The sequence below is a fragment of the Labeo rohita genome, chromosome 21 (assembly GCF_022985175.1).
Source record: "Labeo rohita strain BAU-BD-2019 chromosome 21, IGBB_LRoh.1.0, whole genome shotgun sequence".
Lineage (NCBI taxonomy): Eukaryota > Metazoa > Chordata > Actinopteri > Cypriniformes > Cyprinidae > Labeo > Labeo rohita.
The window spans coordinates 26497810-26522037 of record NC_066889.1 but is presented as its reverse complement, the minus strand read 5'-3'; the positions used below and the strand labels follow the sequence as shown (position 1 = coordinate 26522037).

General features: G+C 36.7%; 1 protein-coding gene across 2 annotated transcripts in view; it reads left to right on the top strand.

The window, feature by feature from the left end:
- Positions 1-9519: 9519 nt before the first annotated feature.
- The window catches only part of col5a1 (procollagen, type V, alpha 1), a 108106-nt gene continuing 93397 nt past the window's right edge, over positions 9520-24228 (top strand). For both annotated transcript variants that reach the window (XM_051092445.1, XM_051092444.1), the window contains exon 1: positions 9520-9886. In XM_051092445.1, coding sequence (XP_050948402.1) covers positions 9784-9886 — 103 coding nt within the window. In that variant the 5' untranslated portion in view covers positions 9520-9783. The remainder of the gene's footprint in view (positions 9887-24228) is intronic.

Here is a 24228-nt window from a genome sequence, read left to right as displayed (position 1 = left end):
ATGTGGATTTTTAGTCATACTTTGGTTTCATTGGGTGTTACTGTAAGGCAGGGGTGCTCAACCCTGGTCCTGGAGATCGACTTTCCTGCAGAGTTCAGCTCCAACCCCGACCAAACACACCTGAACCAGCTAATTAGGATCTCATGGAGCACTTGATAATTACAGACAGGTGTGTTTGATTAGGGTTGGAACTAAACTCTGCAGGAAAGTTGATCTTCAGGAACAGGGTTGGGCACCCCTGCTGTAAGGTATACTCAAGGTATTTCTTAATTTCTTCATTCATTTTGTTCCTTCCTCTAATTGAAATATTCTAGACAAACATGTTTTGTAATATAATCCACTGCACCACAACTCTGATACACCAGATGTTTTCACTTTCACTTTCTCTTAGCAGGAAGCCTGTTTAGTCTTTTGCAATATCCCTTTAAGACCTTTCATTTGTTAATGACATCATCCTCTAGGAAGTGACATCATTTTGGAGGGAAAACAGCATCACAAACATCAGTAAGTATTTCAATGGTTGTGATGGATTCTGTGATGTTTTGGGGCATTCGTTGGTTTGTGTTGCCAGTTAGAAATTCTCTTGATCTTGAAAATATGCCAGAATTATTGATACAAGCACATGGTTATAATTGACTTATTGACTTACTGGACAGTATAGAGGTCTTCTATTACATTTACATTTGAGTTCATAAGTTTACATACACCTTGCAGAATCTGCAAAATGATAATTATTTAACCAAATACAAAAATGCATGTTATTTTTTATTTAGTACGGACCTGAATATGATATTTCACATAAAAGACGTTTACATTTAGTTCTGAATGATCCACAGCTTTTTTTTTTTTGTTTGTTTGTTTGTTTTTTTAGTGATAATTGTTCATGAGTCCCTTGTTTGTCTTGAACAGTTAAACTGCCTGCTGTTCTTTAGAAAAATCCTTTAGGTCCCACAAATTATTTGTTTTTTTAGCATTTTTTGTATTTGACCTCTTTCCAACAATGACTGTATGATTTTGAGATCCATCTTTTCACACTGAGGACAACTGAGAGACTCATATACAACTATTACAGAAAGTTCAAACACTCACTAATGCTCCAGAAGGAAACACAATGCATTAAGAGCCAGAGGGTGAAAACTTTTGAACAGAATGAAGATGTGTACGTTATTTTTATTTTGCCTAAATATCATATTTGTTTTATTTAGTATTGCCCTTCAGAAGCTACAGAAGATACTTACATGTTTCTCAGAAGACAAAATTTACTCTAATCTACAAATCTACAAAAGTTTTCACCCCCCAGCTCTGAGCATCAGTGAGCGTTTGAACCTTCTGTAATAGTTGCATATGAGTCCCTCAGTTGACCTCAGTGTGGAAAGATGGATCTCAAAATCATATAGTCATTGTTGGAAAGGGTTCAAATACACAAAAAATGCTGAAAAACAGAATTTCTGAAGAACAGCGGGCAGTTTAACTGTCCAGGACAAATGGGGGACTCATGAACAACCATTACCGGTCATGTGATCCCAAAAAGGCGGCCACTCAGAAACCTTGTTTCACACTTACCTTTTAATTTTTTTACCATGACTAGGAATATAAAGTGCGATTTTAAATCTATGACGAGTGACTAAAGCACTGTAAACAAGAGCATAATGGATTAGTCACTGTAACTGCTCTTTAGAGAAGATCTTGAGTCAAAAATTCCCTTAGGGTCCATCTGCATCTCCACAGCCTTCTGCAAACAGACACTGAGGGCTAATGCCAAGAGATTAGGTCATTTAACCAATGACATTTATCAGGAAATTCAACAACATTTAGACTAAGCCTTTCTGCACTTGGAGTGAATTCAGCGTGAACGATCTGAGCCAAACACGCTGGAGATTCCCTCGAAGGCCGTGATGGATCGCACTGAGCGCAAATGAGAGGAGTGAGCAGTGAAGGATAAAGGCACAGACGGTTTCCACATGTACAGACACTTTGCTCCTCTTGACAGATGAAGCTGATGTTAGATCTTCAAAAACATCTTCAAAGGTGTTAATGCCACGGAAAGAAATGCTATTTTTGACCTGACCTCGAAATAATCCAGACTAAACCTCGAATGCTTCCTGAAAGTTCAAACTCAGCTGATTTAGATAACATTTTGGAAATGCACTTTAATCCATTCCAAAAACTGTAGAAGTATGCATGTATACATTTATTAGATTTCAAGACTTTTTTGCATTTTGTTTGCAACTTTCATTCAGATTAACAAGATAAGTAAGAAGTATGCTTTGAAGAAACACACTGGTGCTTGTGCATGATCAGTCCTGGTTTAAAAGCACTGAGTCCAAATCAAATTATTTGTTGGCCAGAAAATGTGTGAAAACTTTGATCGAGATCCAGTCGCAACTAATTCTATAATTGTTCATCTTTAATTTCTTTGCCCGTTGTGTTAAATTCACCTGGGTTTATGCAGTCAGATGCAGATTTATTAAGAAGCACTTATTTATAATGCCTTTATACTGACTGATGGCACCTGAGGGAACATACAGGATGATCTGCCTATGTTTTGGGCGAGGAGAAATCTCACTTTGCCAATCTGTCCATCACTGTTATATTGGGTGTTTTTTTGGAAGCAGTTTCCCTCGTTCTTCTACTCTCTTTTTCCAAATCTGAGAGTGTAAGCACTACAGAACATCAAACATCTTATTCTGTTACATTTTATTTGTTTAAGATTGACATTTCTGTAAATACAGTCAATATACAGTAGTCAGCATTTGAAGTGGATCAAAACCTTTCATTAAACTTGTCCTAAAACCAAAAAGAATACCTGTTTTTGTCTAAGGACAACAAACTGTGATGAACTTTTTTGATCCACTTCAAATGTTGATTACTGTAATACAGTCAACTAGCTACAGTATATGAGAAATATATATTTTTTGTGCCGTACTAATGATATTCCCACTTCTAGAATTTTCAATGATTTTGGAAGAAGCCTCTTCTGTTCACCAAGGCTACATTTACAGTTGAGGTGTCAAAAGTTTACATACACCTTGCAGAATCTACAAAAGGTTAATTAGGTTACCAAAATAAGAGGGATCATACAAAATGCATGTTATCTTTTATTTATATCGTTTACATATAGAGAAAATAGTAGCTGAATTTATAAAAATGACCCTGCTCAAAAGTTTACATACACTTGATTCTTAATGTGTTGATACCTGAATGATCCACAGCTGTGTTTAGTGATAGTTGTTTATGAGTCCCTTGTTTGTCCTGAACAGTTTAGCTTTTCTTCAGAAAAATCCTTCTGGTCCCACAAATTCTTTGGTTTTTCAGCATTTCTGTGTATTTGAAAATAAGAAAAATGTACACATCTTCTGTTCAAAAGTTTTCACCCCCCAGGTCTTAATGCATAATTTTTCCTTCTGGAGCATCAGTGAGCGTTTGAACCTTCTGTAATAGTTGCATATGAATCCCTCAGTTGTCCTCAGTCTGAAAGGATGGATCACAAAATCCATATAATCATACAAGTCATTGTTGGATTTTTCTGAAGAACAGAGGGCAGTTTAACTGTTCAGGACAAACAAGGGACTCCTGAACACCTATCACTAAATAAAAACAAACAAACAAAAAACACAGCTGTGGATCATTCAGGTAACAACACAGTAATAAGAATCAAGCTTATGTAAATCATTTAGGTCATTTTTTAAAATTCAACCATTATTTTCTATAGTCTCTGGACTATATGTAAACGTCTTTTATTTGAAATATCTTATTTAGGTCAGTACTAATTAAAAAAAAACATGCATTTTGTATGATCCCTCTTATTTTGGTAAAACAATTAGCAGTTAGCAGATTCTGCAAGGTGTATGTAAGCTTTTGACCTCAACTGTATTTGTTCAAAAATACAGTAAAAGCAAAAACATTTTAAGATATTTTTACAATTTAAAATAACAGTTTTTTATTTGAATATATTTTAAAATGTAATTCATTTCTGTGATGCAAAGCTGAATTTTCAGCATTATTACTCCAGTCTTCAGTGTCACATGATCCTTCAGAAATCATTCTAATATGCTGATTTGTTACATTACTGAATACTAATCGCTTAAGCAGGCATTTATTGCGAAAGTTACTTTAATATAGGCCGTGAGGTGTAAATCTTCATTACTAAACTGTTTGAAAGCTGCTATACTGTAATATATCACATGTGATGGTATAAAGTCAAAACATCTTAATGTTGGATTTGTTATAAGCACACAGCTTTTTGCTTCACATGAGGTTAATTGATTGTGTGGATTACTTGTGGATTACTGTGATGTTTTTATCAGCTGTGTGAACTCTCATTCTGACTGCACCCATTCGCTGCAGAGGATCCATTGGTGAGTGTAATGCTAAATTTCTCCAAATCTAAAGAAGAAACAAACTGATCTACATCTTTTAAGTTTTTAGATTTATACAGGGAAAAACGTGGTATATATCTGAAGTGATTTAATATGTTTTGCATTCATCCATGCAGACGACAGCTGCATTAGTGGCTTAACGCACTGAATGCAGTGATGAATACTGTTTACATATGAGTTTTGTACTGGCTTGTTTCTACCAGTCATGTTTTGTAACTCTCACTTTTCCATAATTAATAATTGCTGTGAGTGCAAAACACGTGCATCTCAGATTCGACTTGAGCTGAATCCTCCACATCAGTCATTAACACCAACTTTCTCTTCAGTGATTCTTTCCATATACAAATCGCTATTTTTTTTACTTCTCTTCGCTCATTTTTCAATCTCCTTCTCTGTGTCTCTCATCCCTTTGTGCGTTCATAATTATTTTGTTTTCCTCTATTTTGAGCATCTGTTATTAAACCACAACCACAGGAGCAGTAGAATGTTTTCATGATCATTTGCACCAATCACAGCCCAGCTTTGTGGCATGAATTGCAACATTTTGACCAATGTCAAGCATGAATGTTGGGTTGGGGGTTATTATGGAGTATTCATGTTTCTGCTAACTGCGTTTCACATGAAAAAGTTTATAATTTCTGAAAATAGCAGCATGCTATTTTGTTTTCAAAGCACACGCATTGTAGTGATTAGAAATAATGAGGGAAAGAAAAACTCTTTAAAGGAAACAAAAAAAGAGGAAGGTATAGTTACACCAACATAAATATTTGTTTATTATTTAAAATATTCAGTCAATTTCAATAAAAATCAGTATAATTTTGAAAGAAATGAATGCTTTTATGCATGCATTAATGCATTAAATTGATCAAATGTGACATTTTAAAACACATTTATAATGTAAGATTTATATTTAAAATAAATGTGAGAAAATTAAAAAAAAAAAAATCACATTTTTCACAAAAATATTAGTTTTTTAACAATCAGAAATGTTTCTTGAGCAGCAAATCAGCATATTAGAATGATTTCTGAAGGATCTTTTGACACTAAAGACTGGAGTAATGATGCTGAAAATTCAGCTTTGCATCACAGAAATAAATTCTATTATAAAATATATTAAAATAGAAAACAGTTATTTTGATTTGTAATTATATTTCCCAATTTTACTAATTTTCCTGTATTTTTATTTTAAAAAGGCAGTACTTTGATAATTATGCAGGGCTTGTAAGGTGAACTTTGGTTACATTGTGGGCCTTTTTTTAAAACTTAGATGACAAACAGTTTCAAAAGTGGACAAATAAAAATAATATTATTAGGAAATGTGATTAGACATCATAATTATATCATAAATTCAGTTTTGGTCTCACAAATCAATATAATGCATAGGTTGACAGAACCCTGCGTTGGGTGTTTTAGTGTTAATATTTTGATTAATATATGTGTGTTTGATTTTTGCACTTGTGTGTCTGTGCATGCTTGGGCAGCTGTGATCGGTTGTTCATCAATCTCTTGTTTGAAGCGTTATGATGGATGGATAAGAAGGCTGCAGTGATTTCTGGCATGTGCGTAAATGTGTGCATTGTGTGTTGTAAACGTGGCTACTGCTGTGTGTGTGGTGTGTATGTATGTTCCCTGTGCATGTGTAAGGATCCATAATCCTGCTGAATGATTTGCTGGGCTTTGATGAACATATCAGAGCCAAGGAATGTGTACTGGTGTGTCCCGGCATGTAACGGAGAGAGACGGAGAGAGGACGTCTGCCATATAGAGTCACAGAGTGCATTATGAAAGCTGTACTGTATATGGCATAATCCAAACACTAATATCTGCCATGTGTGCATGTGTGTGTGTTTAGACAATGATGCTTTGGACTCTGTCTTATACCATCTGAAAGTCATAAAAATTCTCCTTGAACAATTTCCACAATGAGAGCTGAACACAATACAAATTTAGGCTTTTAGGCTCTTTGATTTCTTTCTATATATATACTAATGTATTAACTTAAGTTATTTCAGCTACATTTCTCATTTTAATTTTGTCCAACTTGATTTATTAAATAAACTAAAACTTATATATATATATATATATATATATATATATATCTGTGTATGTTGCTTGAATTGTTATAATTAACTGAAATAAAATATAAAATATATTAAATTATTTTGTTTCAGCTGCATTTCTTATGTTCATTTAGTATAGCTTGATTTATTAAATAAACTAAAACTAATTTACAGACTAATTAACAAAAATTAATTAAAAAAAAAAAAAAAAATATATATATATATATATATATATTAAAAAACAACAATAACAATAAAAAAATAACAAAACCACAAGAAAGTTACTGAACATTTCAAGTGAAAACAGGCATTTTCAAAAATTTAAATACAAAAATTCAAAAACATATGAAAAACTTTTTTTTTTTAATTTAAACAAAAAATTTGTAAAAAAAAAAAAAAAAAAGTTGTCTTGGCAACAAAATTTTAAATATATTTAAGTTAAAGTACCAAAGTCTCTGAAACTTAAATTAATAATAGATTATAGCCAATGTAAATATAAAAATATATTTTTAAAAAAATTTTTGAAAGCACATGAAATTACTAAAAATAAAAATAAATACAAATTAGGACCCAGTATACTGTGCTAATATAAAGGATTTTTTAATGTAGATTTTTTGTATCTTTTACCTCTATACTTCACATTATGTTGTGATTTAGGACTGATGGAAAGAATAATTATTTAGGTTTTTCTTATATTGTAAAAATTCTAATGAAAACATAAATATAAAGAAATACCATAGTAGTATAAATAATATTAATAATATTAATATATTTAGCAATCACATAGAAATGCACTAGTGTCAAAGTAACATGTGCAGGGCAAGCATTACTTGCATTTAGTCCTGGTTGTATTAACCTAAAGTCATTTTTTAGTCCTGTTTGGCACAAGGAGAGTCTTAATTTTGGCCTTTTGTCTGTGTGTGTGTTTTACAGGCTTGTACAGGAGTGTGTGCCCCCCGCTGGCTCATGGACACCCTGCACAAAGCAAGCTGCATTCTTCACATTCCCGTAACCTGAGGTGAAGTGAGACATCACTGCGTACAACACATGTAACCTGGAGCTCTATGAGTCTAAAATTCTGTGAACACGTCATTCTGTACCGTAAACCCGAACTCAACTACAACTATGTTGTCATAGCACTGCTGACACACTTACAAGCAATATAAAATTGAAATTCACCCTATTTACTTTCTCAGTCATCTTCTTGGTCTTTCTGTGTGTGACTGATTAGTCCATGTGATTCCAAAGAAAGAAAACATTAGTCTTTCTAATCATTCATCAATTGCTCCGCCTCTAAAATGACTTTCATTTTCAGTGACATCATGAATCCATCTTACTGTCATTCCTCTAACAAATCCATTCTGATATGTAACGGCCAGTTTTCATGATCCATCCACTGTATGGTGGGGAAAATAAATAAATAAATGTAAAAAAAAAAAAAAAAAAAAAAAATTATATATATATATATATATATATATATTATATATATATATATAATGTTTTGCAGATTTTTGAAAATATATATTAAACGTATAAATATATTTTATTTTATCAAGCAAAAACATTTTGAAAAATTTGTTTACTATAACAGGTTTTAACATAGCACATTGGAATAAAAATAATTAATGAAAATGTAAATGTAAGCCACCCTAAGATGAAACGTAAGCTACCCTAAAATGAATTCTTGCACCTGAAATACATTTTGGAATATATTTTAATACATGAAGGTTAAAAATGAATATATTTTAAATTTCCAAAATATATTTCATATTTTTAGCATGTATTTAAAATATATATTGATCAGAATAAATCAATGTATTTATTAATTTGTTAATGTCTTCATTTTTTTGTTGCATGGACCAATCAATTTCCAAAAAACAAAATAAATGTACTTCCCATATTATTGGTATATAGTTCAAAATTGATTCTTATATACTCATAAACTTTTTTCTCCTTTTCTGTAGCTTGCTTACTAATCTGTCTAATAAACCTGGCATTATATATTGTGAATATTGTTGGCTCTTTGAAATGATTTTTGTCAGTTGCTTTGGATAAAAGCATAAGTGTACATGTAATACTCTGCAATAAGTCATATTATGGAAGTGAATGGGTTGACTTCATGTTGACTTAGTGATAGCGATTACATGTTTTATAGATAGTATTTAATTTTTATGGTTAGCATTTAATAAAAGCCAAAACAGATTACATGCAATTGAGTGTCATAATATTGCACCTCTTTAATCTACTTTTAAATCTATATTTATGCATTTATTTAAAACTTAATTGATTGATTTATAAGGGAAGTAGCCATTTTTCATGTAACCTGAACAGGATTCCCTTCCCCTCTGTACATTCGGACCCGTGTCAAAGGTCATCACCCTCGTGGCCTTGTGCGCTCCAGCTGTCGCATACGTCAGGATCTCCTGAATCGTTTCGGCCCTAAAATAGTCTGCAAACTTTAATTTTAGGAACAACTTGGAATAACCCTTGGCTCCCATTCACAGCACTGTTTCTATGCAAGCACAGTTCACAAGAGTAAGACAAAGCAGGATTATGTATGTATTTCATAAGCAATTAATATATTTTAGATACATTTACTTATTTTAGTAAGCAGGCATGATGCAAGCAATCAGATGATTATTATTGTAAAAATAACCCCTTCTGGAATGATGCAGAATACATTTTAACTTACATAGGTTCAGTTTTCCATATGTGTTTTTAGTATTACAAGGCCTTTATGATGCTAGACACATAAAGAACTCTATTTCTGTGTTATTTACTTACGATATTATATTAACAAGGGTGCTTTAAGTGGATGATTGCCCTTAAAGTTTTCTCCTGCTACACCCATCAAATTAGATGAGTCAAAAATACTAAAAGACAGTCTGAAATGAACTCAAACCTTGCAGACAAAAAGAGAGAGAGGGTAAATTAAGTCCCGCACTGTAAACTTCCCGCCTACCCGCAGCACTGACCAATCAGAGGCCGCGCCTTTTCGGCGCTGCTCTCCGATTGGCCGCTCGCCGCATGACTGACAGAGCCTGTGAATGAAGTTTTTTCCCACTTTGGCTCCGCGAAGTTTCAGTGACGGGGGCATCACTGCAGCGCACTGAAGGGAAGGAAAGAACAGAAGGGAAAAGAAGGGAGAGAGGTGCCCCATCCATCCATCTATCCATCCACTGAATGCTCCCGCAGGACTTTATGAACGTATGGCTGCATGAGAGGCTTTGAGCTCTGGCGCTTTCTCTCTCCGGGACTGTTGGGTTATTGGTTCTGTCCTGATTTCAAGCAGTTGTCATAATAATATAACTAAACTCTTCGCGTCAGGACGGGCGCAGGTGGTCATGGATACACCTATCAGATGGAAAGTAAAGCGGAGGTTTAAGGAGGTGCGGCTGTCGGTACTCCTAGCATTCCTGATGTTTGTCACCTCACGAGTCAGCGCAGGTAAGCGGCGAATCAGCTGTTCCCAAACTGTTACTTTGTGGCGCGGGCCGCGGGGCTGCGGTTCTTCTGCCCGAGCGCATTCCACGGTCAGTCCGCGGTCCCTGGACTCGAATGACCGGAGGAGGGGATGGGGGGCCCTAGAGTGAGATTTTTCAACTGGGGCCGAAGTTCCATTTTTTCAGGGGAAACATTAGAGCAGCGGCGAATAACGGAATCAGGGAAGTTTTCCCGTGCAAAGCAACAGCTGCGTGAGGAAATCCTGATGCTGTGGCATGCAACTCGTTTTCCCTGCTCTCAATTGCTGTAACACTTACTATTCTTATGCACATTTGAAAATAAAGACGTCATAGTAGAAATCTGGATTCCAGGATTTCATATGCAAAACTAAAAAAGGTTCCTCAGTGGTTCTTTGCATTGTTTACGGTTCTTGATGTTGCATTATTGGTTCTTCACTTAAGAATATTGATTATGGCATCTGTAAAGCAGCATAGATGTTTTCTAGATCCTATAAATGTGAAACTTATAAATTTCCCAGTTAGAATCACAGGAGAACCTTTTAAGTTCCTTTAGAAAACCATCTATGTACTGATGCTTCACCAGAATCCTGAATCTAAAGAACCTAAAATCTATACAGGGACTTCAAGGAACCACTGAAGAAGCTTTACCTTTAGGGTTGCATGACATCAGAAGCCCTTTTGGTTTCAGGCTACGATTTTTGTAGACTTTTTGGAAGATGTTTCACATGCTTTTTAGGGGATCTGGCAGAAAGCAGTTTTCCTCCAGCAGGCGCGCTCACTGCAGAACGTAATTGGAAAAATATGCAAGATGAGAAACACACCAGGAGAGAGTGAGACAGAGAGAAGTTTATGTTTTTCCATCGACTCATAAAATGACTTTATACTCTCGTCTCTGACGTTGCTTTTGTTTAGTAAAAGACAGATAGATAAATGTAAATAAATGATAAATGTCTTGGTGGATGATCTTTAATGGAGAACATCCGTGGGTCAGGGTGGAGTCGCCGCGTGTCTTCTCTGGTAGTTCAGAGATGCTCGAGGTGAAGTTTGCAATTATGTTGTAAACCAGTTATAGGAGGAGTTACCCAGGAGACAATGTAGAAAAAACTCAAAAAAACTTTGTTTTTAAATCATGCATGCTATATGCATAAAAATGTGTTCTTTATTTTTGCACATGAGAGCCAGCATGGTTGCATCAGTTGTTTGACATCTGGTTTTTAGTGTCGCCTCATTATGAAGCTCCGTGTATTACAGATTCTCAGATTTGATAGTGTGGAGTTTATTAGTTGCAAACGTGACTCTGTGGTTTGTACAGTAACGACGGAGCCAAAGCAGACAGGATATGATCTCTCATTCTCATCCTCCTCGTTTCTCCAGCCTGTCCCAGGGAGTACCCCTCTCTCTCTTTCTCTCCTTTCTCTCTCTCTCTTTCTTCAGGCTGGAGGGCGAGAAAGAGGAGGAGGGATCGAGGGAGGGGGGTTGGAAATTCTGCTCCACATGTGTGATTAGCTTCGTGTCTGGTCATGGCCGTTAGGCTGCTCATTATGTGATGGAATTATTGAGAACATTTTGGTCCAGGAACTTCTCAAGAACACGCTGACTTACAGTATTTAATAAATAATGAATTTGGCAATGATGTATACCAAATCTTTGCAGATGCTTCTTAAAAATCGAGATTTTAATTAGAACCATAATTTGGCTTTATAATTTGTCAAGTTCTTTATAAAACTATCATGTACTGGAGCTTTAAAGAACTCAGAAAGCACAACATTAATATGAAGACCCTTTAATGAATCACCAAGAGGTTTTTAATCTCTAAAGAAACTTATTAAATCGTAGAAAACCTACAATTTTAAACTGCAATTTCCAGACCTGGGAAAGTCATTGAAATAAAAATATGTGACCCTGGACCCACAAAACCAGTCATAAGGGTAAGTTTTCTGAAACTGAGATTTATATGTCATCTGAAAGCTTTAACCTTTCCATTGATGTATGATTTGGTAGGATAGGACAATATCTGGCCGAGATTTGAAAATCAAAACTATTTGAAAATTTGGAATCTGAGAGAGGTGTCCAAATAAAGTTCTTAGCAATGCATAATACTCATCAAAATTTAGGTTTTGATATATTTACAGTAGGAAATTTACAAAATATCTTCATGCAACATGATCTTAATATCCTAATGGTGTTTGGCGTAAAAGAAAAAATGATCATTTTGACCCATACACTGTATTTTTGGCTATTTCTACAAATATGCTTGTGCTGCATAAGACTGGTTTTGTGGTCCAGAGTCAGATATAATCTCTGAAATATTTAACAGAAATTGTTTTTCCTAAACATAATCATGAACATCTGGAAAAATCATGGAAATCCATTGGTCAAATGGTGTGAAAATTAGTTTTAACAGCCAAACGTGTTTTTTTCCTGCTCTTGAGAGCCATTTATTTTCAATTTAAGACTATCATAACTGTTAAATCACTCAACTTAATCACTTTTGCTTGCATGACTTAAGCCTGAATTAATTGGAGTGATTCATCGACTTGATTGATTGTTCTAAATGTGTCACTGTGCATCTGTTCAGTAAATTACACTAGAAAGATGCTCATTAGAGTCACATTGGACTGAAATTTATTAGTTGTTCGGTTGCTTGCAATTTAGAATGCTTTGGGTTGTGTTCTAAATGCAGCTGCGATCCCTATGTAGTGTACTTACTTATTTCTGTATGCTTCCAGTTTTTTTAGAGCACACGTGTAGTGGGGTAATACAGAAAAGGTGGTGGACTTGATCCGCAGCCAGACTCTCAGGGATGCACTTTATTGAGCCGTGAAACTGAATCAGTTAGCAACGCCAACAGTGTGGTCTAACGATGATGTCATGCAATGGGCGGGACTATCCGAATGGAATCTGTAGGTAGAGAATGACGTGATAAGTGCATTGTGGGATACAGCGGCGCAGTTACGTCACAGTAGACAGAAGCTTGCAAAGGCAAAAATGCCTGATGGGGATGCTGCTGCACTTCCTGTGCAGGGCTATTCTGCTTTATTACTCACACTAGTGCTGTTTTATGAGCGTTTTACGAACACTCTTGGTGGACCGGCCTCGCTCATTCAGCCTGTTGGGTGTGTGCTTCACTTTTGAGAGTAAACGAATTCTTTTTAACAAATGGCATGTTGTAACGATTCTTTATTGCCCACGTGTTTTGTCTCTGGTTTTGGTTACTCTTGTTGTTGTTGTGTTCTGCAGACCCTTAAAACCCTGAGAGGAGAAACTCTGCAACGTTTGGAGCCAAACTTTCACACCCTTGGAACCTTTCAAAAATGTTTCACGTGTAATGAGAGCAAGCTGTCCGCTTCAGCCATCAGTGTTTGATTCAATGAGAATCATAGAGAGGAATATTAACATCGTGGAAAAATCAGATTCGTGTTGCCTTTGGCTCAATGGCTCCCATTAGCAGAACAAGCAGTGTCTCCCCTTGGCTATTAAAAGGTACCAGTTGAGTTCCAACAGGAGGAGGATAAAGGGTTTCCCGCCTAATCGAAGCATGCAATATTAAGAATAGTGCATCTAAAATCATAGTAGGTCAGAAATGGATTGCATAGTACTTACATTGGGTTTTCTAAGTATGCATCAGTCTCATGCTCTCCATATTACATTTTATGCAAGATTGAGTTAAAGCTCTAAGTCATAGTATGCAGAAAATAGTATGTCAACAGTTACTGGATGCCATGGTATGCAAGTATGCATCTGTTCACATACTAATTAATATAGCATGCAATATTAAGATTAGTGCATCTAAAATCATAGTATTTCAAAAAAGGATTGCATAGTGCTTACAATGGATTTTCTAAGTATGCATTAGTCTCATGCTCTCAATATTACATTTTATGCAAGATTAAGAGTTAACACTTTAAATCATAGTAAGCAGAAAATAGCATGTCAACAGTTACTGGATGCCATGGTATGCAAGTATGCATCTGTTCACATACTATCTATTTGATGTAGCATGCAATATTAAGATTAGTGCATCTAAAACCATAGTGTGTCAAAAGTGATTGGATTGCATAGTATTTACAGTTAATTTTCTAAGTATGTATCAGTCTCATGCTCTCCATATTAAATTTTATGCAAGATTAACAGTTAGCGCTCTAAATCATAGTAAGCAGAAAATAGTATGTCAGCAGTGACTGGATGCCATAGTATGTAAGTATGCATCTGTTCACATCTATTTAATATAGCATGAAATATTAAGATTAGAATAGTATTTACAGTTTTCTAAGTATGCATCAGTCTCATGCTATTCATATTAAATTGTATGCAAGATTATGAGTAAGCCACTTACATTTTAGTATGATGAAAATAGTATGTCAGGATGTATGCAAGTATGCATCTGTTCAGATATTAGATGAGTGCATCTCAGATTATAGTATTTTCAAAAATGTGACTGGATTGCATAGTATTTACAATGGATTTTATAAGTATGCATCAGTCTCATGCTCTCCATCTTAAATAGTATGCAAGGTTAAGAGTAAACTTCCTAAATCATTATATGTCAGTAATGACCAAATGTCATACAGTAGTATGCAAGTATGCATCTGTTCACATACTATCTTATATAGCATGCAATTTTAAGATTAGTGCATCTAAAGTCATGTTAAGTATACAATAGTATGTCAGACGTGACTGGATTGCATAGTATTTACACAAGAGTTTTAGGTTATGCATCTGTCACATACTATGTATCTTATATAGCATCCAATATTAAAAGTGCATCTCTTAAAAGATAGTATGTTGAATGTTTATGCATGGATGGTGGTATGATTTACAGTGGTTTTTTGAAGTATGCATCTTTTTGCTTACTGTCTATTGTATTTGCAATGAAGTTTTAAAGTATGCATCTGTTCGCACACTATTTGAGTCTTATATAGCATGCATTTAAGGATAGTGCATCTCAGTGTTGAAAGTAGTATGTTGATCCTGCATATATGCTTCTGTTGCCATACTATCCATCTTATACAATATGTAAGATAAAGACTACCATTTCCCAATTCATAGAAAATAGTCAGACGCATCCAGATAGCATACTACATACTTCAAAGTATGCATACTTTTACATACTATCAATCTTATGTAGTATTTAATATTAGGATTAGTGCATTCCAGGTCATAGCATAGTATGCTTGGTTTGAAGCATGCATATTTTGAAGCATATATAACATTTTATGACTATGTAGTATGTATGCTTTGCTGCTTGCTTCATACTTGCATGAACTTTTCCTTTGAAAGCACAGTATGTACTTTTTAAAGTCAATAGAAGTATGTGAATGTCAGAAGTAGTTACCATGTCAGCAGTTATGATTTTGGGTGTGTTACGTAAGACCAGACCAGACCAGCCCTCGGCCCTGTACTTGCCTTCAGTGTGTAGGAGGTCCAGCTCTGAGAACACAGGACTAAAGTCTTGTATGTTTTGTACTGTATTAGACAGTGCTGTTTTTGTGGCCAAATGTAGAAGTAAAGTTTTTTTTTCTCCTCTTGGTTTGTGTGGTTTGGTCTTTATAGCGTGTGTTTTAGAGTTGCATTGTTTTATGATTGAAAGTGTTTCAAGTCTCCCTTCAATCTAAAGCCGCATTTGGGAGGGTGATAGTTGGTGAAACCTTCAAGGTCTCAGTTCACACACTATAAAAACCAGATATTGCTTCTTTCAGACGTGAGGACCAAACCCTGACCCACATGTCTGCTGGGTTTAAACACACAAGTTCCCTGGAGAAAGACCTAGACCTGAAAAGTAATGTATTTAAAAAAATGTAACTTGAGCGAGTCAAATGAATCAGTGAATCATTTTCTGAACCGGTATACTGAATCAAATTGTCTGAATTTCTAAAGTGAATCTTCTAGTGCACAAGGAGGTTGATAAGTGTTTAGGACTCTGCATGTATGTGCCTGTCTCAGAAAGAAAAGACAGGGGAAAGTGAAGAAAAAAACGAGTGATTGAGGGGAGAAAAGGAGGTGAGTTATAGTAGTTATTGACAGCAGACCTACAGGAGATGAGGTCACTGGGTCAGAGGTTAAAGGTGGCATACTGTGGGTGGTGACCTTCAGATTATGACCACCCCAGAGGTTTACAGTGCTCCGCCCCGAGACACAGCGTCTGGAAAACACATCACTTTAAGTGCCGACAGAGACAGAGATCCATTTCACACTGTTTTGACATAAAAAGTGGCTTGAAACAGCGACTCAGTTTTATACTTAAAGTGGATAACGTTATAAACTTCATCACGTTCTTTAATTTAATGCAGCATTTTCTGAATAAAAGGATTACTTTCTTTTAAAAAAAATCTTAGTGATCCCAAATTTTTGAGCAGTAGTATATGTTGGTTGAAAAACCCAACAAAGTCTATACTTTGATGGACCAGAGCTGTATCTGTAGACCAGAATATCATAAAGACTTGTGGACCTAAAAAGAACCTATGTATCAACACTCTAAAACCTCTCAGAACTCATTAGCATCTGCATAGCAACTCCTTAGTAACCACATAGAACACCCGAGAAACCCCACAGCAACATTCTAAAACCTCTCAGAACATCGTAGCAAATGCATAGCCACTCTCTAGAAACCACATAGCAACATTGCCACTGCATAGCAACTCCCTAATAATCACATCGAAGCCCCTAGAATCCACATAGCAACATTCTCACTACATAGCAACTCCCTAGTAACCAAATAGAACACCCTAGAAACGTCACTGCAACATTGTCACTACATAGCAACTCTTTAGTAACCACATTGAACACCCTAGAAACCCCATTGTAACATTCTCACTGCATAGCAGTTCCCTACTAACCACATAGAACACCATAGAAACCCAATAGCAACAGTTTCACTGCATAGCAACTCCCTAATAACAAAATAGAACACCATAGAAACCCCATAGCAACATTGTCACTACAATATAGCAACTGCCTAGTAATCACATATAACACCATAGAAACCCCATAGCAACATTCTAACTGTATAGCAACTCCTAGTAACTACATATAACGCTCTAGAATCCCCATAGTAACATTTTAGCTACATAGCAACTGCCTAGTAACCACATAGAGCCCCCTATAAACCCCGTAGCCGTAGTAACAACATAGAACACCCTAGGAACCCCACTGTAACATTCTCACTACATAGCAACTTCCTAGTAACCATATAGAACACCCTAGGAACCCCATAGCAACATTCTCACTGCATAGCAACTCCCTAGTGCTCACATTTTTTAGTCTAGTTTTATCAGTATCATAGTGGAGTGGTCAGGGTTTTAGTCTTTCGGATTACACCTGGTCTTGATACAGCCCGCCACCCCTGCTGCTCACACACACACATATACAGTGTTGTCTGCTGTGCGTGCGTGTGTGTGTTAGATCTCTGGTTCCCAGAGTTTGAGAGTTGAAGTTTTTGAGTATAGTATTTCTGTCTGCTCTGTTCTGTATGAATGGACTCTTTCACAGAGCTTTTAAATGGACGCCATGTTTGGGCTTTGCTAAGGCTTTGTTGTGATTAATTGAGGGGGGTCAGTGTGTGTATGTCTGTGTGTGTGTGTGTGTGTCTGGCACCCCTGCGACGGCTTGAGGTTCCCCTGGGCTGTCATGAAGCTCACACATGTGCACACACTTCCTCTAGAATAACATTCCCTACATACCTGCACTAGAGCCGCTAACTCGGTGTCAGCATGACTAGAGAACCCCAGAGCATCATGGGATACGTGTGTTTTTGGAGCAAAAATCCACAGATGGACTAGCTTTGCTGGTTTTCTTTTATTTCTCGGCATTTGGGATTTAAGCAATAAGAGCGAGTGAGAGCTAGAGTTTGTGTTCTCACATCTGGAAGCTATAGCCGTCATTGTGCTGTCTGCTGATCCCAGAGAAAAAGAGGGAAAAAAGAGCTGGGGAAAAAAGGAAAAATGTCTTCCAGATGTTTTTTCCCTCCCCTCGCTGTGGAACAGCAGAGGAATAAAATACTGTTTCATTAAGACGGAAGAAAAATACACGTTCCTCGCACAGATTCAAACGAGATGGAGGGTCGCAAAACGTGCACCGAATTCACACCAACACAAAACGGCTCGTGTGTGCGCAAATCTCGCTCTTTAAGCGGTCGTGCCCACGCAGACCGACTGACCTGACCCATTTTTGCAGGTTTATTCATGCATATCTGTTTATTTGTGTGTTTATGCATGTGTGAGATGGAAAGAGAGGGTGGGACACGTCCATTTGTTGTTCAAGGTTTATGCTTTACTGTATTTGAAATGTTATTCTAACACTGTAAACAATCTCTAAAAGAATTTGTCATTGTGTTAACATGTTCTCAATGAAATGAATGTTTTTCATTATGAGATTTATCACTGAAGGTTGGTGAGTGAGTGGCGTTCCTATTGCCAGATGACTTACACGGCAAAAAATGTTTTTAATCTTTTTTTCTTTCCCCAGGCGAATTATCAAATCATTCTTGATTAATAAAAAAGATATATAAATTAATATAAAAATTCTAAAAACAATTACTAATAACTAAAAAATAATATTAATGAATATTCATTTATAATAAATATATGTTATTATATAATATGTATATAATTGGATGTAATAACAGGTAATATTGATATAAAAATAAAAACAATAATTAATAAATGATCTAATATTAAATTATATATATATATATATATATATACCTCCGTTATAGGTATTGGTAGCAAATAGGTATTAATAATAAGAAATCATATAGATGATGTATTCATCAAACAGGCTTAGAATGGTTCTGAAATGGTTTTCCACATACCATTGGTTAAAATGATGTGCATTAGTAGTGGCTGCAGACTCATGTCACTTCAAAACACCAGTGAAAATTAGTTACTTCCTGTCGTTTTGTCCTTATAAACTTCTGTCTGCATGAGATGCTTGTCCTTGAGTGTGCATTTTGTGTGTGTGTGTGTGGTGACCTCTGTTGTGGTGTGTAAGAACCCTAAAATCTCACATGCCACATTCATGACCCTGAAACAGGGAATTATGGGATTGCCTGGGGTTTATGACCAGCACACACTCATACAGCTCTCTGTGGCTCTTTATTGAGTTTTATATGAGTGACTGCTCATGTATCTCTCCATCTCATGGAAAGAAGAGACTTTTTGTGTGACAAAGCACTCATTCATATGCCTCAGAAATGCCACAGATGTTCACATCACTACAAAAGATCTGATGTCTGCATCCCTTGTCCAAATAATGACCCACAATTAGGCACATTTTCTGTTTGCTCACTAAAATGTGCTGTGATAAGCATAGTTTCTGCTAAAATACCATAGTTCCCGCTCTATTGTTATTGCAAGATAAGGGGTCTCTTTCAAACAGTGTTTGTTGTTTTGCATGCTTTCTTTCCAGTACTCACAAATATAAATTTAGCACAATTATAGAAACAATAACTGTAGTAATTATGGTATTTTTGTGGAAACTATGACTACTGTGGTACATGTTTGTATGGGTCAGTACACATGAGCATTCAAAGCCTCTTTGAGCTTTCATAAGGTTTTGATTATCCTGTGGATGAGGAATCACTTGAGGGCAGCAGTTGGTCCTGTAATGCTTCATTTGAGCTAAAGGTCACATGCTTGACTCTCTCGTGTGTGTTCAAGTCTTTTACAATGCTTTGCTATACTGTACATATTTTATTTTATTTATTTTATTTTTTATTTTACCATCATATGTACCAGATTTTATTTTTTGACCATCATATATGCCTTAATTTAATTTAATTTAATTTAATTCTTTAGACTATCATGTTTTATATTATTGATTTTTATTTAAGTATGTTCCCATTGGCTGTAATTTTGTCACTTAGTGCAACGTTTCCGCTTTTAATGACACAGTAAATTTGTGTTGCACCTAGTGCACATAAAATGCACAAATACTCTTGCGAGCAATTTTGTGCTGTGCATTCAGTACGCAACAGTACAGTGACATCATGAGCTCCCTGTTGACCCTGCACACCTGGAATATGCTCATGCAAATGATCGGTTTTGTGTTCTGTCAATACCTGCAGGGTTACTGAAACGTGGAGTCGGTAATGAGTGATTAATAATGTTCGGTGGGTTATTCATGAGATGTTTAGGGAACCCTGCAGGTCCAGACATGCGAGAAGAACTTAAGGATTCTGGAGTGGTGCGCGGAAAGCTGACATTCCTTCCACTGGCCTCATACTGAGAATATAAAATAGTCTCTCTCTCTCTCTTTCTCTCTCTCTGTCTCTCTCTCTCTCTGCAGTAGCACATTATGAACCGGCCACAAAAACCACAGAAACGTTCAACTCTCTCCAGAAAGAATTAAACACACACACACACACACACACACACACACACACACTTCACTCACGCTTCAGTGCAGGACAGAGAGGCTTTTGTTCCAGAGTTGTAATAATCTGGCGGTAAACTATATGTCGTGTCGCATATAACTGAAGTCATGTTAATGAAACTGTGATGGTGTTTTTGATGAGCTGTTTTATGACTTATTATTTTTCAGCATTTATGATTTTGGTTTTGTAGTGCATGTATAATTGCAACAGAATATAAACATAAGACAATTCACTTTTCTGAGTTAAATGAACAATTGCTATGCTATTTTGAAAAGGTTCAAGAGAAATACCATGTTTTTGTATGTTTCCCTGGTTATACTATGCTTTTTGTGTATGTCAGTCAGGTAATACCATGTTTTTTTGTACATGATACCATGGCAATCCTGTGCATTTGCATGTACCATGATTAAAGCAAACTTTTTGGACATTTACCATGGTAATACCATATTTTTGCAGATGTTATCCTGGTAATATCGTACCATCGTGATACTGTGCTTTTACGTGTACCATTATAATAGCATGCTTTTTGGACATTTACCATGGTAATACCATATATTTGTTTAGATGTTATCCTGGTAATAGCTTGTTTTTTGTACATGATACCGTGGTAAAACTGTGCTCTTACATGTACCATGATTATTCCATACTTTTTGGACATTTACCATGGTAATACCATATTTATGTAGATGTAATCCGGGTAATACTGTACCGTCATGATACTGTGTTTTTACATGTACCATGATAAAACCATGCTTTTGGACAGTTACCATGGTAGTACCATAATTTTTGTAGATGTTATCTTGGTAATACCTTGTTTTTTTGTACATGATATCATGGCAATACTGTGCTTTTACATGTACTATTATTATACCATGCCTTTTGGACATTTACCTTGGTAAAATCATATTTTCTGTGCATGGCACCATGGTAATACTTTGTTTTTTTCCATGTACTGTGATAATGCCACACTTTTTGGATGTTTACCATGGTAAAATCATATTTTTTACCTGGTACATGTGCCTGGTAATATATTTGTACATGTTACCCTGGTAATAACTTAACATGATACTATTTTATTACCATGTTTTATCATGATTAACCAAGCTTTTTTTGGACATTTACCATATTATTGTACATGGTACCATGGCAATACTCTGTTTGTTTGAACATGAACTATGCTAATACCAGGTTTATGATCATATATGGTAATCATTCAGCCACACAATTTTTTTTATATCAGAACAGTGTAGTATTTTCATCTGATAATATCATCATAGTACAGTCAGTACTTTTGTTGTGCTGGAGTTTTGTTCGGGTCAGTCTGCTTTGATCTTAGCATGAAGCTGGTTTTTATGGCTTTGGATGAAACTGTAGTTGAGTTTGATAGCTCTGTTGCTTTTAATGCATATGTGAGAGGTGTCTCTGTTGTAATAAATGTGTGTGTGATTTCACAGTCCTGGATGCATGCTGCTTTCCCCTAAGTGTGCTGTTATCCCTGCGTGTGCTGATGAAATTGGATGCATTTGCACGTGAATTGTGTGGGTGATTGAGTTGTGGTACAACACCACATGAGTCATGGTTTCCAGCGTCTAATGCACATGCTGAACTCTAGCCAGCCATTCAGTCAGTGAACGTGAGCTGTTCAACACGGAAAAACTTTACACATGCTCCTTGCTGAAAGAGAAGTTATTTTCACTTTATTAGGCAATCAAATCTGATGAAAAGTGTTTAAGTTTGTGCGTGTGCATGTGTGTGTGTGTGTGTGTGAATGTTGCAGAGACATGAAACGTTTTTTGCTGAATCAGTCGGTCTTTGATTGCTGCTCTAGTTAGTGGAAACCAATGAACACCACAAAGTCTAACCAAACCGCCAAACCATACCATTATGGTGCACTTCAAAGCCCACTGAAAGAGAGAGAGACAGAAGAAAATGTATAAATAACGATTCTAATTGCATGCCGAAGGACAGGAAATAAACTTAAGCCACGTAAGAAGCTCAAAGCACCTGGTCAGAATACCTGCATTTTTACCCGTTTGCCTTCTGAACCCTGCCCTCCCTCTCATTACAGCTCTGTCCAGGTCAAATGTCAACTAGTGGACAGTGACCTCCTGCTTGCAGAAGAACTGAGGTCGTAATATAGATGGACATCAGCGTCCATGTAACCACAGGGCACTCCTCCCACTTGATTGGCTGCTGTTGGTTGAGCTGTCAATCACTCAGATTGGCCTATCATTAAACTTTCAGTACAGCCAGGCCTCCTAAACAGCATTCTAGAACAACAGGATAGCAATTCAATACCATAACAGTGTGCTAACAACCATTCAGAACACCTTAGCCACATAGCAACCAATAACAGCCGACTCAGTAGACCTTAACAACGTACTGTAGCAATGTTCTGGCGAGCACCCAAAACACAGTAGCAACCAGACAGCAACACCCTGTCAAGCACCCAGAACTCCGAAGCCATCACATAGCAACACCCTGGTCGGCAAACACCAAGTACACATTAGCAACTACATAGCAACACTTTGGTTAGACCACGTTAGTAACAGCATAGCAACACCCAGGTCAGAACACCTTAGCAACCACATAGCAACAGCCTGGTCAAAACACCTTAGCAACCACATAGCAACACCCTGGCCAGAACACCTTAGTAACCACACAGCTATGCTGTGAATACACTAAGAACACCTTAGAAACCACATAGAAACAACCTGGCCAGAACACCTTAGTAACCACAGAGCTATGCCGTGAATACACTAAAAACACCTTAGTAACCACATAGCAACACCCTGGTCAAAACACCTTAGCAACCACATAACAACACCCTGGCCAGAACACCTTAGCAACCACATAGCAACACCCTGGCCAGAACACCTTAGTAACCACACAGCTATGCCGTGAATACACTAAGAACACCTTAGAAAGCACATAGAAACAACCTGGCCAGAACACCTTAGTAACCACATAGCAATGCCCTGAATACACTAAGAACACCTTAGCAGCCACATAGCAATACCCTGGCCAGAACACCTTAGCAAACACAATGCAACACCTTGACAAGCACCCAAAACACCTTAGCAACCACATAGCAACAACCTGGCCAGAACACCTTAGTAACCACATAGCAATGCCCTGAATACACTATGAACACTTTAGAAACCACATAGCAACACCCTGGTCAGAACACCTTAGCAAACACATAGCAACATCCTGGCCAGAACACCTTAGTAACCACATAGCAATGCCCTGAATACACTAAGAACACATTAGAAACCACATAGCAACACCCTGGTTAGAACATCTTAGCAAACACATAGCAACACCCTGGCCAGAACACCTTAGTAACCACATAGCAATGCCCTGAATACACTAAGAACACCTTAGCAACCACATAGCAACACCTTGACAAGCACCCAAAACACCTTAGCAACAACACAGCAACACTCTGGCCAAATCACCTTGGTAACCACATAGCAACAACCTGGCCAGAACACCTTAGTAACCACATAGCAATGCCCTGAATACACTATGAACACCTTAGAAACCACATAGCAACACCCTGGTCAGAACACCTTAGCAAACACATAGCAACATCCTGGACAGAACACCTTAGTAACCACATAGCAATGCCCTGAATACACTATGAACACCTTAGAAACCACATAGCAACACCCTGGTCAGAACACCTTAGCAAACACATAGCAACACCCTGGCCAGAACACCTTAGTAACCACATGGCATTGCCCTGAATACACTAAGAACACCTTAGCAACCACATAGCAACACCTTGACAAGCACCCAAAACACCTTAGCAACAACACAGCAACACTCTGGCCAAATCACCTTGGTAACCACATAGCAACACCCTGAATACACTAAGAACACATAGCAACACCCTGGCCAGTACAACTTAGTAACCACATATCGACGCCTTGGCGATCACCCAAAAT